At 37.0% G+C, this 19,094-nt stretch overlaps 1 protein-coding gene across 1 annotated transcript in view; it reads right to left on the bottom strand.

Annotated features, from left to right (window-relative positions):
• Positions 1–1,845: 1,845 nt before the first annotated feature.
• The window catches only part of LOC113228351, a 115,001-nt gene continuing 97,752 nt past the window's right edge, over positions 1,846–19,094 (bottom strand). The window contains exons 7-9 of the mRNA XM_026461620.1: positions 17,949–18,093; positions 7,147–7,269; positions 1,846–2,334 (exon numbers count right to left, since the gene is read on the bottom strand). Coding sequence (XP_026317405.1) covers positions 2,270–2,334; positions 7,147–7,269; positions 17,949–18,093 — 333 coding nt within the window. The 3' untranslated portion in view covers positions 1,846–2,269. The remainder of the gene's footprint in view (positions 2,335–7,146; positions 7,270–17,948; positions 18,094–19,094) is intronic.

Consider the following 19,094-nt stretch of genomic DNA (forward strand, 5'->3'; position numbering starts at 1 on the left):
TGAATGACTGTCTGTTCGTAATTGCTTACTTGCCGCCCCTATAACACAATGTACTATTAAATATTGTTAATAGAAGTAGAATGTAATTTAACACCAGCATGAAATAGTACACTTAAGAACCTAAGTTACAATTCTTCTCATGACCGTAGCTTTTTTTGATCCTGATTTAAATCTACTAAAATCCAGCATTGGTGATATGAAAGGCTTTGTATCTAGTGCATGGTCTTCATCTGTTACATTTAGCATCTCTTATATTTGTACTGTGTATGATTGCAATAAAGAATAATTATTTGAAGTGAAATAAAATTTGGTTGGATCTACCATTATTCTTCCTGAAAAGATGTAACGACATACAAAGAATTTGTTCTCAATAACATCGGCAGTATACTTACGTACCGAAAGTCGATTACGATTTCTATTCAAGCGTTACACTACAAAATAGTTGTCCTCCAAAGGAAGTTATAAATCATTTTACTATAAAAGAATCTCGGCCAATACTTCGTAGTGCTTTGTGGAATCCTTCAATGGTCCACTAAACATAAAATGTGTACTTACCTACCTATCACTTATTTAGTTGCTGTGAGGAAAAGTTGTCTGAAGAGGAAAGTTAGTCATTTTTCGTAACTCGGAAGAGCTCTTTTATGAATGGCCAAGGTTCTTCATCCATTTAAGGACCCATGGGAAAAGTTTAGCTGTTTCCTGTAGTAGGTTTAGCGAAAGACTGAATTGTTGCAGTTTAGACTTGATGAATTACAATAAAGAATGTTAATATCAATTAACAGTCTTGATTGTGCTTTTGTACATAGTACTTACCCAGAAGATCCCACGCGCTGTGGTGAACCTAATAATTAGATAAAAGCGTATGCACATAATGTACTATCATAAAACATTGATATAATTATGTACACACATTTATCATGCCAGCGCTGGGTGATAATTAAACCTGTCCAATACTACAAATTGGTCGCATTTTTGGAATACATTTATAAGATAGGTAATTGGTTACTAATTCGTTATTCAATTATTTGGAACAACGATTAGGATTTGCATCCTTTCGCCGATTTCACAACACAAATGATCATTCATTCATTCATCATTCACTCCACGATCGAAATTTCCACAACATATAAATGTCTGCATCCTGATAAAGTTATCGTATTAAATTCTATAAAATGCCTCTTAGTGTGTACCAGTTTCTCTGGTTTATTTATTACATAGATAATAGGCGCGTAAAACATGTATAATTTCTTGGGCAGTTTGTTCCACTAACTAGAATTATGTTGGGAGTTTGGAGTGACAGGTTCGCTGTTTGAAGTTAAGTTCATTGTGTGTTTTTGTCGGGTTTAAGTAGTTTAAGTCTTAGTGGCAATTTGTGTTCTTAAAATTTTCTATCAGAACTGCACCATTTATAAGCTCGCTTCTGTAGAGGTGTTAAGTTTTGGTGAATCTGCGCTGTAAGTCATTGAGTCGTATTCTTGATATTACTCCAGCAACTTCTGAATTACGTCAGTTGCTTCTGAATTACCACTAATGTTTTTCAAGGCGATTTAATTTATCCCCTCACCACGTAACTTATTAAGATACATTGACTGAATTAACACATCATCCTACAAAACGTTGTTATGTTACTTTTCACTTCTTTAAAAACATTATGTTCATGTATCTATCTATCTATGATCATTGAATGACATAATAATTATAAGATTTGCCTACGTTCGTGAGTAAATAGTACGTATTTTGATACGTGATACCCTCAGAGGCAATGACGTTATCATGATTATATAAGTAGACTACCCAGCATTCTAGCTGTTACTGAATGGTACTTATTGTGGGTATTATGCAGGTACCTCGGGTACGCGACTTGAAGCAGACTACTGCAATACATTTGTTTATAGACAAACTTCTCAATCCGCTAAGAAAAGTAGTCTGCGACAGACCTCAGATGCTCATACCTATTCCAGCAGTAACCCTATGTAGTCCGCAACCAAGAAAGAAAAAACCGGTACAACTGATCGAAACATCACTTTCCTGATTACGAATAGTAAAGGTACCTTGTACAGTATACTGATCCTTATTATGTGATTCATCTTTTCAATTAAATTGATGAAGCGCGTGCGCACTTATGTACATCTCAGTCATGTAGTCTCTGAATTTACAAGTAGGAGTCCTTAGTCTTGGTTTCGGCGGGCGGTACCCCGGCGGCGGACATCTTGCGGCGCTCCAGACGCGCGCGCGATACCGGCCGGTAGAACTGCTCGCTTCGCCGGCGTCAGCGCTCCGGCGTCTGCGCCTCCGACTCAAGCTCCATCCACAACGAACTGATCACGCGAGTCTCTGTTAGATGTAATTAATTATATATATCAACAGACGGGTTTAATTCCAATTAGTGGTATCTTGCCATTAAAAAAATAATATTCAATAAAGGACTCTTTACATTCAGGCCTAAATTTGATTATTTGAATTTTGACATTAGTTCTAAAAATAAACACGAACACGTAAAATTCTTTGTTTATTTATTATGAGGTATTTACTTCAACGATTATGCACCCGTCTATCTTTCTAATTAACATAAAAATACTGTAAGACACGTGATAATCATGATGGAATTTTCGACGGCCCCAAAAATATCTGTGAAATTTCTTTCCTATATCACTTATTTTTATATCTACACCTTTATTTACATAGTTAACAATCTGGTCACTGAAACTGGCGATGTAAGGAATAATTTTTTTTTACGAAAAGATGACTTTGAAGTCTCAAAACCTCAGTCCCCTGGTGTGTCGCAACTCCCTAATGAAATACAAAAACGTGTTTAAACGCTGAATTACCAAGCATCAATTAGAAGTTTACAGTCACGAAATAAGTCGTTGTGTACAAGAAAATATATTCAACCTAATTATTCAGCTTATTTTACACCCAAGGCTATGTGTTATCAGGCCCCTGCAGAAAGCGGTCTCCAAGATTATCACAAATAGTACTATTTTCGTAGTACGACGCGAAGTTCGCATCAAACCACAAGAGACGACACGACATCCGCTCAGTTCGTAAGAAATTGTGTCGCGATCAGTCAAGCTTTCAGTTCCCTGATGAGTGCTTTCGTCAGTAACCACTATACTCTGTAAGTAGCTGGATTTTACGAAAATGTGATCCTGTTCAGGTTGACTAGAAAGTATTTTATAATTAGTAAGTTGTCGTTTTAGTTAAGTACTTTTGTTTCCCCTAAACTAAAGTAATTTATTGAGACTGAAAAATTAATGTACACCAGTATTTGGGGGTTTTTTGCTTAACTAAAACTAAAAAATAAACGATTTTATTGTGATTTGTTTCGTTTTATATACGTTCCCTTAATTTACCAGTTCCCTGACCACTCTTTTTTTTAAATCGCCGAATTACGCATATTTTTGATTTTTTTACTGTGTCTCTTAACAATGCATCATGAATGTCTTTACAAACATGCAAGGCTAGTTTCCGAACTAAAATAGGGGAAAAAAATGGTGGGCCAGAATTTTGTCAAAATACTTCCATCGTGACTAAAGGTGATACTTAAAACGAAGTACAATATTGTTGAAAAATGAAATTGTATTTTAAAAATCCTACGAGAACAAGTTATTTAAGAAGAATATAAAACAAAACAGGATAAACATTTTTACGAGAAAACGGTGAGTAGCGACGTCTTGAAAGATAAAATGCCATTCTTCTCGTTAGCGAGATACTGTAGGTATATTATATATTATAGGGCATCGTTACTACAAGGCGACGTATTGAATGGAAGGCTGTAGAAAGGCTCTGTGTTATTTGTTCTAGCAAACGTTCTCAACTTGCAATAACAACTTCGAAGGAAATGAAAACGGGGAAGGCTGGCATGCTAAAGTCTAAGAAATTCCAATCTCATATATGTTATATTTTATATATCGATTTGTATTATTGAGTTTTGTAACAAGTACTTTCTAATATTATACAATTAGGATAGGAAGGCACTAGACATTGGATTCCGAAATAAAAACTGAACAATTTTTTGAACTACAAAGGTAAACTAAAAAGTTTTCGAATGGTAACCAAGATGTGTAATGGTTTTGTTTGAATAATAAACACAAGTCTTGAATGAATGTAAATACAACCAAGTGCAAAGCTAGAAAACCGGTACGAAATTACCGAACAGACAATTATATAACAAATAAAATGCTTTGAATTCAATCATGTACATACGTAACTAGCTTACAACTAAACAATATGCAAAGTTAAATTAGGTATATTATTTTGAAGTACAGTAATTTAAATTTTTTGAAAAGTACAAAAGATTTTATTCGATAAATCTCTACGTGCAGGTGTCCTGCAAGAGTGGATAATAGTTTTTTTTAATTTGAGGTGCTAATAGCATAAGGCACTACTTAGTAAATATATTCGACCCACATGACACCCTGTATTAGTAAGTTCAGTGTTCAAAAATATTCTCAGACCGGACATTTCGAGCGAAGCTGCAAGCAAGTGATGCGAGATAATTATCCAAAGCTAGGACAAAAAGTTCAGCGTGCCAATTTTATATACTTTTGGGGGAATTTCACTTTAAATTTCTTCGATTTTTACATGCTTCTAACTCAAAAAATTAGAACTTTAGTACTAAATGATTTTAACAGACACCCAAGGCAATATCTATGTAGCTTTGCCGCTTTTCCAAAATGCAGCAGTAACTACAGAAAATCGAAAAAACTCGTACCGAATTAATATGGAGCTTGGTGCTTTATTCCCAGAAAATTTAATCAACCTCAAGTTTTTTGGTCGATATAAGTTTGAAATGAAGAGCTTAGCAGAATAATAATAAAAAAAATTACATCTGTTTTTTAAATTGGAATAATGACATAAAAGTGTTGTGTCAACCAATATAACCATAGTTTTGCGAAAATGGCTCCTCAAGTATTTTTTTGTTGTTTTTGATAATTACATTTAAAATTTACTTTAATATTATTTTTTTTAATTGCTGTTGTGTTTGTTGTCGTTGTTGTTAGGGAGTTATAGTAATAAATCACAACAAAGCTGGGGTGGAAAACAGCAAAGTTATTGGAACACGTCCTTATCAGTATCTGAAATAAAAATATATTAAAATTGGAAGTAAATACGTACGTGCACATGCAAACCTGAGCTAGCAATAAATTTCGACTTCTTTGGTTTTCGCGATTGCTATATATTGCAAATGAAATTATTTTTTCAGATCTGAACCGCATATATTTATTTTTACAAATTAACCAACGTTGCGGTGTTAAGGTGTTGTCAGGAATCCTTTAAACTAAGTAATTCAAGAACGTTAAGGTACCACGTTTAGGCCACAATGTATTTAAAAAGAAAACCCATAATTATTTCCACTATCATCCTAGCCAGTTAGTTAACGTGGGCAAATCTTTGTTGCTTTGTCTGCGATAGGAGTCATCTGGCCAGGGAACTGTAGCATATAAAGCAAGATCTACATGCAAACAAGTTGAAATTTCCACACCAATATCATAGATGCCATGTGAAACCACGACCAGTCAAACCGCATATATGACAGGCGTTACAGACGAAATCGGAAGAGTTTTCAGGTGTGAGTTTGTCAAGACTTATTTCAATCCCACAAGGAAGATTTCTCAGTTTCTGAAACTCGTGAAATTTGGCATCCCTTTACAGGATGTAGGATTTTATGAAATTGACTGTAAGTGCGTCCTCTTCTATACATTGGTCGCGTAAAAAACTTTATAATCTGCAAACATGTCGTGGTAAAAGCCAGTCACTTTTTTGTTATAATAGGTACCAAATGACAGGAGGAACAATTCGTGCGCCTGATGGTAAGCTGCACGCCTGTCCATAACAGTTGCAGTGCCACTCAGAGCTTGAAATTGCAAAGATCTGAGGGGCACTTTTTTACGAGTGTTTCTTACGAAAACCCGTACCTAATTCGTTCCCTAATGGACTTACGAAATACGGTTTTTCAATCGCTTAAACTTATGTGGTAGCTGGCAAGGCGTATCTAATTCGTCACTTCGAGGGGACATACTGTGTACGGTATTTCAGTTGTTTAGACCATTAAAAAAGCGTACCGAACTCATCTCTCCTTTGGGGACATACTGTATACAGGAAGCCATATACGCGGCCCGGACGCCCACTGTACCCACTGTGGTCTTGCCGGCGAGCCCGTAGTCTCTACGGAATATCCTATCTCTTGGATTGGTAGATAGGAACAAGTTGGCTAGGGCAGTGATTATATTAACTTTGCACTAGGTTCCTACAAAAAAAATATTTGCAAATCGTATGTAGAGCAAATTTGCAAAGTTCTTTGATAAATTAAAAATAAGGTATTTAAATTAATAACTTTTGTAACCATACTTCATAATAAGGTGGTTTGTATTAGTGCGTATTAAGTGTAACTGGTTTATGATTGTACCATCTCAGTCAGCCGTGGTTTGTTTGAAAAAAACAAGTGTATGCGTACGCGAAATAGATCCGAAAAAATAGTTTCACTTCCAATGGTGCAATATGTGCTGGTAATGTAACTTCGTTATGTACGAGTATCAAAGGAATAAATAAATATTAGTGACAATATTTTGTTTTAATAAACCCGATTGTAAGCAAAAAATTGGTCAGAGTACATTGACAGCATTTAGTTTTCAGGAAATGTCCTGCGCTTCACATGAGTGACGCAACTGCGATGGCGTTATGTTATGAATGACTATTTTTATTAATGAACTCTTCTTACCATAAGTGTAGGGGTCGTAATGGACCCGTGACGCTAACGTATCGATATGGAAATCACTATTGAAAATTTAATTAAATTTCATTTTTATTTGAAATTTTGCACAGATGTTCTAAATTAAGTCCGCGTTTTGGTCCTTCAATAAGACTACTTTTCTGTAACACCGTACATAACGGACACTCATTCTCATTAGGACAGGGCATGGACAGGGTCACAAGAAATTCTAATCATGTAACTAATAACACGGATGATAGGCTTGATATAAAAACAAAAGTCGGTGAAGAGAGTTAGTAAACGATTTTAACAAAAGTAAAATAAAAATCTCCAAATTGTGTCTTACAAATGAACAGTAGAGTTAAAAATACATAAAATATTCAGGTACGTCTTTGAAATAAAGAGCCCTTAGTTTTGATTATTCATTTTCTTACCCGATTTTTCATCATCCATTTCGCGGGCAGGGATCTCAGTGGCTTCCTCGATGCAGCTTTGCTCGTCGGGGAATTGTACGTGTTTTTTTCCACCAACACGACCTGTCTTCGATAACACCGATGCTGTAAAATAGTCTATAGTAAATAGAGTTCTTTCAAATAAGTACATATCGCATACCGGATTCTATAATGTCATAAGTCAAATATCATGTTTTTTTTTATTCTGTTATGGGTGCATGCTCTACTAATCGGTAAATAATAAAAATAAATGTCACTTTTGACGACTGGTCGGCGGGGTATTTCTTTGGAAACATAACCGTTATATTTTTTCTGCTAATTTGGTGTGCGATATGTTCAAACTATAATAATGTTGAAGGTATATATTATTACGATATATAAACGAAAAAATTTAATTGACGTCACGTACAGTCACAAATTTTTGATTGACATTTCAAAGGTCATCAAATTTGATTTGTGGAAATAATTTTATAGTTTACTTTTCCCAATTATATGTACAAACTCTACAAAGGAAAGTTAAAGTGATTAAAGTATTTTCAATGTAGAAGTTTGGATAAATCTAATGCGCAGATTGGAAACCAAAGTGAATTGGCGGGAATTATTTTATATTTTTGCCACAATTCGAACCTGATTATAGAAATAAACTAAGAAACCCTTGCATTATTTTATAAATGAATCCCGAGTAGTAAAATAAGGCATTAAATTGTCATTGTTCTCTGAAGAGCACCCAGGGGGAATATTGTGGAGAGAAACGAATTTTCAGAGAGCAGTTACGGTAGATAGGTATATTTCATTCACATTAGCTTAAAATGCAAAGACGCCGTAGAATTTCGATTGCGTTTAATGCTATTATAACAGAAGAACAAATTGAGGATAATTTACTTTGTACTTAGTTCAGGGTCACCGTAAGCTACTTAGATATTTTAAAACATTTTATCGCGTGGTTCTCTGTAGCACTATTTTTTATTAATTAACACTTATAGATGCAATTTAAACATTGTGCATTATGTATACAAAAAAAGCTACACTCCAATTGTCAAAGGGTCATGAGTCGCTTTTAATTAAAGAAATTTAGGATAGAACACTTTTACTTTTAAACAAAGTCTACGGCTATTAGCATAAATATGACGTAAGGAGTAGTGCTGAAGGATCCATAACCAAGAATCATTCATGGTACTTTATTGATTAACGTATAAAAACATTTTTGGATCGGATCAAGACCAAGTATTTACTAAGTTTTATATTAAATGTGTTATTGTTAACCTAATTTTTTATGCTTTTGGTACATTATTATAGATTTATGGCATAAATGCATATTAACTTTGACGGAGGAACAGGGTATTTTTTGTCTAGGTCGTAAATTTGTGGGATGCTATACGTTCGGAAAAAGGTGTCTGTATTTTCTTAAAAATTCTAGGATGGGAATCGATGGCAAGATAATTACATTTTGGGAAAATATGGTTTACAGCTCACTGTCCACTTGAGGTTGGCTAGTATTCTTACACATTTCTTTTGGTAGGTATATAAAAACTTCAGCTACGTCCGCACTATTGCCCCATGACGTCACTACAGTCGCAGCTTAGAGCTTTTTTAAGATCGATGGTTTTTTATTTGTAATTATTGCATAAGCGAGCTAGACAATTTGGAGCGTATTTTTGAGTATGTACCTTCCAATTGACATATGTATCAACTTCTAGGCCAGGTAGTATGGATGTGCCTACACATTTCACGGCTCTATCGTCGTATGAGAAGTCGGTGTTGAGGTTGCTCCTTTGGTAATGGTGGAATGGCATTAATTTGAACCTATCCTTATTTTTTTACATCAAGTGATAAGACGGACGATTAATGTACCAGGTGCGTGGTGGTAGCTTCAGAGCTTTAAATCGTAAAGCTCGGAAGCCACTGCGCCCTTCATCCTGAAAAATAATTGAAAAGTCCCACATGCCTATAATTTCACCACCACCCTTCAAAATCAAAACATAGCAATCCTCACATTCTTGCTTGGCGGCAGAAATGGTAACGTGGCATTACTTTCCTGGATGAACTTTTTCAATGTACTGATATTAAACTGTTTTTACGTTACATTTATAGTATATAGCAAATTGAGATAGAGTCTGCTACTAAATATATTTATTATAAATATTTAATGTTTAGTTATGGATCGCATTTAGTTACTTTATTTAGGATGGCATTAAGATGGGAATTAAATGTATTTACGTCGTCCTTAAGCGGGAACACAAAGGAGATGTAGTCTGTGAAGAGGGCGCAGTGTTCAAAATAAGCATTTTAGATAGTCGTTTATGTAAATACTGAACAGCAAAGACACTGCCTTGTGACAGTGTACTCTGTTGTTTTGTGTAATCGCGTCTAAAACTATTTATTTTTAAGATTATTTTTAATTTTGATTTCTGTGTATTTTTTTAAATTCATTTGCTGGTATCATCACATACACAACAATATAATATTGTGTGTGTGATACAAAACAATAAACATCTTATCTATCTATCTATCGATCTATCTAAAAGGAGTTAAGTAGTAAGAGTTTATTGGGCGGTCGATAATCGGCTCGCCAACTGCTTGGGCATTTTTGTCTCCTAAGGAAGAGAAGTATCTAGTCATTGAAATATTTGTCACAGTTCTAGATTTTTCTGCCAGTTTATTGTTAAATTTGAGTGTAGATAACCTTTTTTATTAGTGCGTTTTGTTAGTTTATTTGGTGTTATTTTATTACTCTCCACATAGACTTGAACGATTTATTATTTTTTCATATTTAATGTTATGTAATCGGTCTAAGTAATGAAAGTTTTTAATTTATGTCTACAACACTTTTTTAGACTAGTAGTTGCCATGGTTTTTTTTTATTAACTTTATTTATTAAATAGGTAAGCGTTTTTAAAAAGTTATTACATTTTCGTTGACATTTTTAAAATAGTAGCATATTGTGCATGGTGTGCGGCGCACTCGGACGCAGGGTCTTAGGGAACGTCGTGGTGAATGTTTGCCGAATCCACGGCGCCGACTCAACCGGCGAGAGGTATACCCGGGGGGTTTTAGTGGGGTAGTCCCCATATAACCTCTGAGTCTCCTTGGGCTCAGGGGTATCTATAAAGATTTCCCCCGTCAAAAAAGGTCTTAGAGAACATTCAGCACCGCTCGTGACCGCGACGCCTCAAAAGAGCTTGAATCGCTCGCAAGCGCAAGCGAAGTAAATGGGCCATTGCTTCCCAATTTCATTTATAATTGCACCATTAACACCCGTATTTCTGATCACTCGAGGAAATATAACTGTACGTATTCCATTTTGATCGCGTGCCTACTAGAGGTAATAATAAATAATAAATAACGCACACACTCAACATAGCCCCGCACTAGGCAAACCCTGTGTCGCGGGTGCCATGGACACACACAGTCGCCAGAGTATTTACTGCACCCGGGCGCTACATGGGCTAACCCCGACGTTGCACTTCAGTTAATTAGTTGAAGTCTTTACTGGAACGAATTTAGGTGTCGCGCATTTAATAATCCCCTCCTCAAAGGGTGACGTTAACGTAATGAAAATGCCTTCGTGGTCCGACAAACCTAGTTCATTTACGGAAATTTTGATTTCTTTGGAGTTAAAGTTGTTAAAAACCAAGTCTAGGCAAGTTGCTGAAGAAGTAACCCATGTGAGTTTTGTGTTGTAGTAACTTTTCATAAGATTAAATATCCATAAGGATCCTAGATTTCCATCAGCTTGCCTAAGAAAGCGTTTATTTAATCATAAAAGAACTGTATCATTTCTATCTGTTTCTTTTCATCTAACGTACACTATAAAGTAAGTACACTTCTTTTAATCACCTAACTCTATTTTCCAGCAATTTAACCCAGCCCTAACCGGCTTCTTAACCCCACACAAAATAATAACACAAAATATCATAGACTACAGACCTGTCTTTTTTGCTCTTATGAAAAAGCGTATGTTTCGTCTCGTTTTCACGCGTTATAATGAATGCATTGTAAGCCGAGGAGTGCCGAGTTATGACAGATTGAGAAAATGTTGCGACGCACAGGTACAAGCGGGAAAGGTAAAATAATCGACAATCGCGTCTCGGTCGATGTTAACAAAGTCCAAATTGAAAGTTCAGAACGTGAGATTACGAAAGTAACATTTTCCAAATGCAGTATTATTTTTGTTGTTGGTTAATTTTGAAATTGGTGCTTTGCTCGCAGTTCTTTGCAAGAATTGTTTTGAGTCACGTGAAAAAGTATGTAAAATTGGAGGGTACAATTTCTACTTTCCTTGGCATAATAAAGCCACATGTAATAATACGTCAAAAGTAATTTTATCACATGAAAGTGATGAAAATAATGCGAACTACACACATACAAACAAATAGTGAAATTTTATAACTCTCCTATTTAAGCATAAAAGTTATCGAGCTATTTCGTTTGTAGAATCGTCAAACCTCTTTCCTTAAAAATTGTCATTTTGTTTTCGTTGTCAAATGTGACTTTATTACACCAAAGGTGCTAAATATGCTTTGATTGTATAAATAATTTAGTTTAAATATGCAATAACTAACCTTTATTTTTCGCTCTTGTAGCTACCTATTCAACAGAAAATCTTTTGACTAGCTGGCCTTATTGAAAATGCATTGTTCGTTACACTACGTGTACGTAATTGAGTATTGCAAGTCTTTTCAAGCCGCATGAAGCTAATCTGACCGCTTTGATTTTAATTTTACTAACTCAAGGGTCGATTACAAACGATACAATGTGTATTTTTTTAGTGTTCCTCTCCGCACGCATAGTAACAAATGATACATTAGGAAAGAAAACCTCTTAAGCCGTAATAATTACTAAGTTAGAACCAATTTGTTATTCCGATATGGGTCGATAATCAAATTTTGTAGTATAATAATAATTTTACCCGATAGTCACCCCTCACTCGGTCCCAAGCTAAGGGAAAACCTTGTTAATACAAGTACAAGTACTAAAGTAACGAGATTACGCCTGAGGTTACCCAGAACTTACAAACCAGAGCCAATTTAGAGAACTTCGTTTCCTAAATTGGTCCAATTCGGAGTCGAACCCGCGATTAATCTATTAACTTAACTGCCTCCGTGACTGAACGGTTACCAGGGCACGCAGAGGTCCCAGGGCTGATTCCCGGGCCGGGAGAAATATTTGTATGGCGTACATTTATTTCTCTAGTGAGTTTGGGTGTGATTTGCGGTTGTCTACGTGTGTGTCCACGGCACCCGCGACACCGGATTTCCCTAGTGCGGGGTTATGTTGAGTGTGTGCGTTATTATTAATCTAGTTCCTTGTGTAACAATCATGGACCATGAAATGGATGACTTAGTTATAATAATATAGTATAAAAACAATGACAAAGGGTAGAGCTGTCATTATTTCAATGTATGTCGTCATTGACTAACAAATATGTCGTGCTTTTGTTGCGTGGATACTTTGAGCATTATACTTGATATAATTATTAATACAAAGATCGAACATAAAGAACAATTCTTTGGATCTGACAGGAGTCAAATTTGCGCCTTTTTTTATAATGTCAAATGACGGGATGAACAAAGCTACACACTTGTCCACAATAGTTGCAATGCCACTCAGAGCTTTAAATTGCAAAGATCTGAGGGGCACTGCCACTGCGCTCGTCACCCTGAGACATAAGTTGACAGGTCCCATGTGCCAGTACCTTTACCCTTGAAAACCGAAGCACAGTAACGCTGACAATGCTTCTTGGCAGCAGAAATAGGTAAGGTAGGCAGTTCTAATCTGGACGAATACATTCACAAGGAATTCTACTGCTTCTAAAAAAATTTTGATAAGTTTAGTGCTAAGTCTTCAATATATCAGTGTGGCTAATGTTTGGTCGGACATGGTGAAACTTTATGCAGACAGTGCTTCCACAAACAAATGAATTTATGATAGTGAGAGAAAAACCAGGACAAGCAACAAAATCTGTCTTCAAGAATCCGCATTCCCAGTGTGACCATTATAGGTAATCATCCTCATTTGTGATGGATGTTTGAGTATGCGACATCTTCTTCTTTGTAGTAAATTTGATAGACCCTGGACAAAATCTTTCACTAGGTGCTCTATTGCTACCGTATCTATTCTAGGGCAACAGACTAAGACAGGCAACTGAAGATACGAAGATTGGTATACAGACGCAACTTCGATTCCTGTATGATAGAAGGAATTGTTCTTTGTTTTTGATCTTTGTATTAATAAATTATAACAAATTGTCTCAGTTTGCTCTCCACACCATCGTTTTTTCAGCAAAGATGTAAGTGCTCTGGGTCACCATGGTCTTTTTTGCCAGCTGAGCACCGGTCGTGTCTCCCGCCACGCTGCCCTCAACGACATTATCCGCCGGTGTCACACTTAGTCACAGTTCACGTGCCCGCTGTACTTGACTCGAGCCAAGCGGCATACGCCCGGACGGAATGACACTCATGCCTTGGATTATGGGCCGGGCACCTGTGGGGGATGTCACATTTGTCGACACACTTGCACCATCTCCAGCTCACCAGTAAAAGGGCTGGCTCCACCGCTGAGCTAGCGGAAAGACTGAAGAGTGACAAGTACCAGGACCTCGGCTCTGACCGCCTATTTACACCCTTTGGAGTCAAAACCCTTCGTCCGTGCGGTGACAGTGCCCCCCTCTTTTCAACATTTTATCAAAAAATGAATAGACTGTATGGGAAATCTAAGGGCCGGCAGCTACCTTGCCCAACGCATTAGCATAACAATACAAAGGGGGAACGCTGCCAGTATCTTGGGCACCTTGCCGCGGGGATCCAATTTTATTCATTTAATTTAAGTCTAATTTAGGTTTTTGGTATTTAAACTTTTTTGTAATGTACACCTTAGCTTGTTTAAATTGAAATAAAACAGTAAACTGGTGGAGTAATTTCACAAAAAAATAAATTTGATGCTAGATAATGTTAGTTGTTGGTTTGAAAGTGTAATTTCCTTCGACATATTATTTATTATTCTAACGATGTTTGTGGATGACAAAGAACCTACAAATTATCAATATTTTGATATGTTAAACAAAAGTCAATACGATTATAATCTACCATGATATTCATTTATTTGTGAAATTACTCCACTACTTACTTTGTTACAATCTGGATTTACAATTGTCTGACATGTCGTGTCGCAACGCATCAGAACGGTATCGGTTTCATACATTTAATATGGTTGGATTTATATTAGTATGTCGCAATCAAACGGGACGGCTTGTGTTGTGTATATGAAACGGATACCGTTCTGACGAGTCACGACACGTCGTCAGGTAAATGTAATCCGGCTTCACTAATTAAAGAAAGCAGTTTGGTGAGCGTTCGGAAATGGACCCGCTCCACTACACAGTGAGAATTATTATTATAATTCGAGTCTCGCGCGGTATATCAAGCCGCTGCGCGTAAGTGGCAATGGGGTCCCAACTACTCATAGCCAATGAGCTTTTGGCGTTTATCCAACACGCCATCGATACTATGGATGAGGTCAGCATTGTACAGATATGCAAATCAAACTTCAACGAGGATGAGATTTGCAGTGGAAAGTTGCTGTTGTCCAGAGCATCCGCAAAGCTGAGAAGATGCCATCTCCCCGGAGGGATGGAGGCGTGAAGAGTCTCCAGGATATTGTCGCACTCCTGAAGGAGACTGACTCGGACGACGTGCCTACATTCGTGACGAAGGAGCTGCACAAGCTGCCTCCAGTCACGTTACCACGTCGATGTCACCAGGCTGCTGAAGGATGTTACTTCCGTGAAGTTAAGCCTGGCCGAGTTTCAGTTTAAATTGGAGTTTTCATATAACACAATAAGTGAGTTGCGTTATTAAGCAACACTGCTTCAGTATGCAGATCACCAGAAGCCTCTAATATAAACACGCGACGTGGGGCGCAAAATGCATCCATCAGCAGTGTCGAGTCGGCACACATGGTTGCGTCACCGATCGCTGCTGCCGTGACGCGTGATGCGCCGCGCCCTGCTGCCCGCACCTGTGTCCCGGCGGAAATGTCACGCGTGTACATGTCAGCCCCTGCACGTGCATACGCCGCTGTAGCCGCTTGTACCAGCCTACCTGCCACTTCGAAACTCGAGCGGCGGCAATTGGTTAAGAGCAAAAACGATCCCCGTGAGCCTGTCTCTGAAGTTGCAAAACCACAGAGGTAGACGGACCGGTGCGAAGAGGACGGCTTCACAAAGGTGGTGAAGAGGAAGAGGAAGTCTACCAGCCGTAACCAGTGTAGTACAGCACCGACAGGACCGAACTTCCTGCTGCGTCCGGCCATACCGACGACGCTGACGTACCTGTCACGACTGCATTACTCCACGAAGTCTGAGGAGATAGTGGAGTACATTAGAAATAAAGCCAAGTACACCCTGAGGGTCGAGCGGTAGGAGTCTCGCCACAACATAAATTTTAATTCGTTTGTGGTGAGAGTGCCGACCGAACATCTATCGACCTTCATGAAGGAAGAATTTTGGCCGAAGGGTCTCAAGTATCGGCGATTCCGCGGCCGGTTACCTAACACCAGATTGCGCCACACGTCGCCGAAAAGTGCAATTCGTGTAGATTAGTTAGAAAGTGTTTTATTATAATGTATGTATGTTAGTCCTTGAGGTACATACTATACGAGTGTTTTATTGTATTATTATGTATGTTAGTCTATGAGGTATGTATTTATGGGTCTTTGTAGCTTGAATACAAATAAATAGATTAATTAATACAAAGATCGAAAGTAAAGAAAAATTCCTTCAAAAATTTTTTTATGTTCGTTCTTTGTGTCAATAATTAGAAGTCGATACGTTTATTCATACGCATTACTCAACAGTAGTGATTGATAGCCCCGTGTGTTTGGTGGTTAGGGTTCTACCAAACCAGCCGACGTGTTCTCGACCTATGCAGGTCGGAATAGCCATTCGTCAATAGAAGTTAGAGCGTAAAAGTGATCATACCAGCGCCAGCGTGATTAATAATGTAATGTGAGTAAAATTACCGGTTTGGTGAAACCTTTACATTCAATAGAAAACAGTTTCCGCAACTATCCACATTATTGTTATCATAATCCACGTTTCAATTTAGCCCTTAATGGCCAAGATAATGGCGAAAGAGGACACATTAACAAATAAAATTGTTGACTGAGACTGGGTAATTGATTGGACGTGTGTTGAGTAAACATTAACCTTTTGCTACACCAAACTATCGAATTGTAGTGCTTAATATTTCAAAGGCTCTTTGGAATATGTAGATAATGGCGAATTAACGCGATATTAACCGAGGCTTAAGCAACATTTACTCCATTAGATACTAAAACGTGACTGTGTATATGCTAAGCAATAAATTAGCCTATTTCATGCAACGTCACAAACTTTATTTAGACACGATTTCCTTCATGAACCTCATTCTTCTGAAGTATATTAGGGGTTCCAATAATATCTACAGCACGAACTTACCACAAGGCGCACAACCTGTTCGTCCCGTTACTTGATATTATAAATATAAAAAGAAACGTGCTGTTGCAATACCATTTCGTGAGAAAGCAGACATTGGATACCCACTGTGAGAAAAACTAGAAAGTGTTAACCTTATCGAGAACTTTATGTAAAATCAATTTTTCTTTTGGAGACGTTGCTTTAGGTAAATAGATTATCGATTATCAGCACAATGATTGGCAGACAGTGACAAGTCAGAAACGGAAGTTTTGTTTGGATAATATTTTCCCAAGCTAACAAGAAAAGGGAATTTGTTGACCCAAATGTTTGCTATCGGAGCCGATTAAACGAATATTGAATGAACCATCTTTTAGAATTATGTGCTATGCCCGTAATATTGTAGTATTAACTTTATAAGTTGTAAATATAAATCAATTCACAATTGACTATGGATTAACCTAAAAGGTGTACTAAGGTGAAGTGGCAATATTCGTGTAACGTTTCATTCCTCAGTCTCCCATCACGTTGGAGCAATCCTAACACTTCGATCTCGTAACTTACAATTTTTACTTATGTTCTGTTCTTCTTCATAAAGTCGCAAATTCATTTAAGAGTCAATGTTATGCGCTTCTTTAGTAAGATTCCGACAGATATTTAAAATTGACCATTTACGAGGTTTAAACTATAGTGAAACAAACCTACAAACTAAAGCTTCTGCGTACTTGGATGACAAAAATCCGTGGTAGTGACCCGTTTATCTCTTGCAGGTAGTCTCGAACTAAGATGTTTAAATATTGTAATGATAAACGTGTTCAAATGTATGTTTATAAAGAGCAACTCCTAGAGTTCCTTGCTCATTCTTCTCAGGGGAATCTGCATTACGAATGAGCAGTAGAGTTTAATCAGTATGACGATTTCAAGTGTAATTTGCTTACCTTTGAAATAAACATTGTTTGACTTTGACTTTGACTTCGATATGCGAATTCATAACTACGTGCTTAAAAAGCATACTCATATATTAATCATTTATGATTCGGTGAAAATTTGTCAATTTTTTTGTTAGTTTTGTTTTCGACTCACAATGAATTTGCGATAAATAACTTCGGAGTCTATTCCGTTTATATTTCGCTTTGCGTATATGTGTTAATGTACATGACTATACTACTTACCACAGAATGACTAATATAGTACTATCATTGAAGTTCCATAGCTTGACAAATTGCTTTTGGCATCAATGATCGTCCATCAGAAAAGGAAATTACTTCCTCAAATTGTGCAGCACAGTGACGGTCCAAATTTAGGCGTTGGCTTTTACAAGGCCAATACTTACTGATTACTTTTGTGGGGGCTTCTGAGAACTCTTCAGGGTCGAAGCGGCTTGGTGTGGGCTTGCCAGCGGATCGTCGGCGACCACTGGGCGCCGAGCTAGTGGTCGTCGTGTGCTGGGCCGTTGCCGTGTATTGGACAGCCACCATCTAGTAATGAGAACTAAAATTAACTTATACAGTATACTAACATACCTATGTCACACGGGACGGGTATATAATGTAGTAGATGTATACAATAAAGCATATATTTCACATTTAAACGTGGCAATATGAATGAAACACCGCTTTTATTTACAAACTCGCAAACATTTCATAACAGTCACATTTTATACAAAAGACAATTTAATAAAATCTTCGTATCTTATTGTAATATAAGGGAAGAGGTGAATTTGCAAGGGCACCAAAATCAAATATTCTGAATACGAAACAGGCGACGTTATTCGAAAGCTTTGGCGTACAATTAGCGAAGTAACCATTGAATTGAATCGAAAGCATTTTGTTTTTCACAAATTCAGCTATCTAGATCGGAAAAAAACATTCTTAGACACTTCAATCCCATTTCATTTCATAATAAAACGCAAACAAAGCCTGTAACCGTGTGCGATAAATACAAGGTTCAAGGATCCAATAATACTTCAGGATTTGAAAGTCCATAAAACTGAACAACATTAACTTTAAATAATAATTTATCTCGCATCTGTTTAGGATAAACGACTAAGTGTAATGAAAGAACATAAGGACGATAATAGATTAGGGTAATCTCTCAATTTAATTACATTACGAGTAGGATTAGTTGTGACACACTTTACAATTATGCACAAAAACATACCATCTATATCATTGTTATGACACACGTATTTTAACTTCTATGGCATTCTGTATCATTGTGTATCAAACATCGTCGATACTCAAAGGTTGATTGATTAACACGTCGGCTCACATGAAAAGGACTAATGGGCGTGCCGTAACAGCGGCATTGTATCGCTCCAGGCTATTTACAACGAACTTGTTTGTTTGCACCTCTGAAGCTACGAACAACCTAAATTGTTTGCAAGGCTATTTTACGGTACCATCATGTAAAAGTTGAAATGTAAGACACAAAATTTATCGTCTTAACATTTTCGCGTTGCGTTAGTGTAGCACATTAA

Source organism: Hyposmocoma kahamanoa, unplaced genomic scaffold (genome assembly GCF_003589595.1).
Source record: "Hyposmocoma kahamanoa isolate Upper Pololo Valley unplaced genomic scaffold, ASM358959v1 100021, whole genome shotgun sequence".
NCBI lineage: Eukaryota > Metazoa > Arthropoda > Insecta > Lepidoptera > Cosmopterigidae > Hyposmocoma > Hyposmocoma kahamanoa.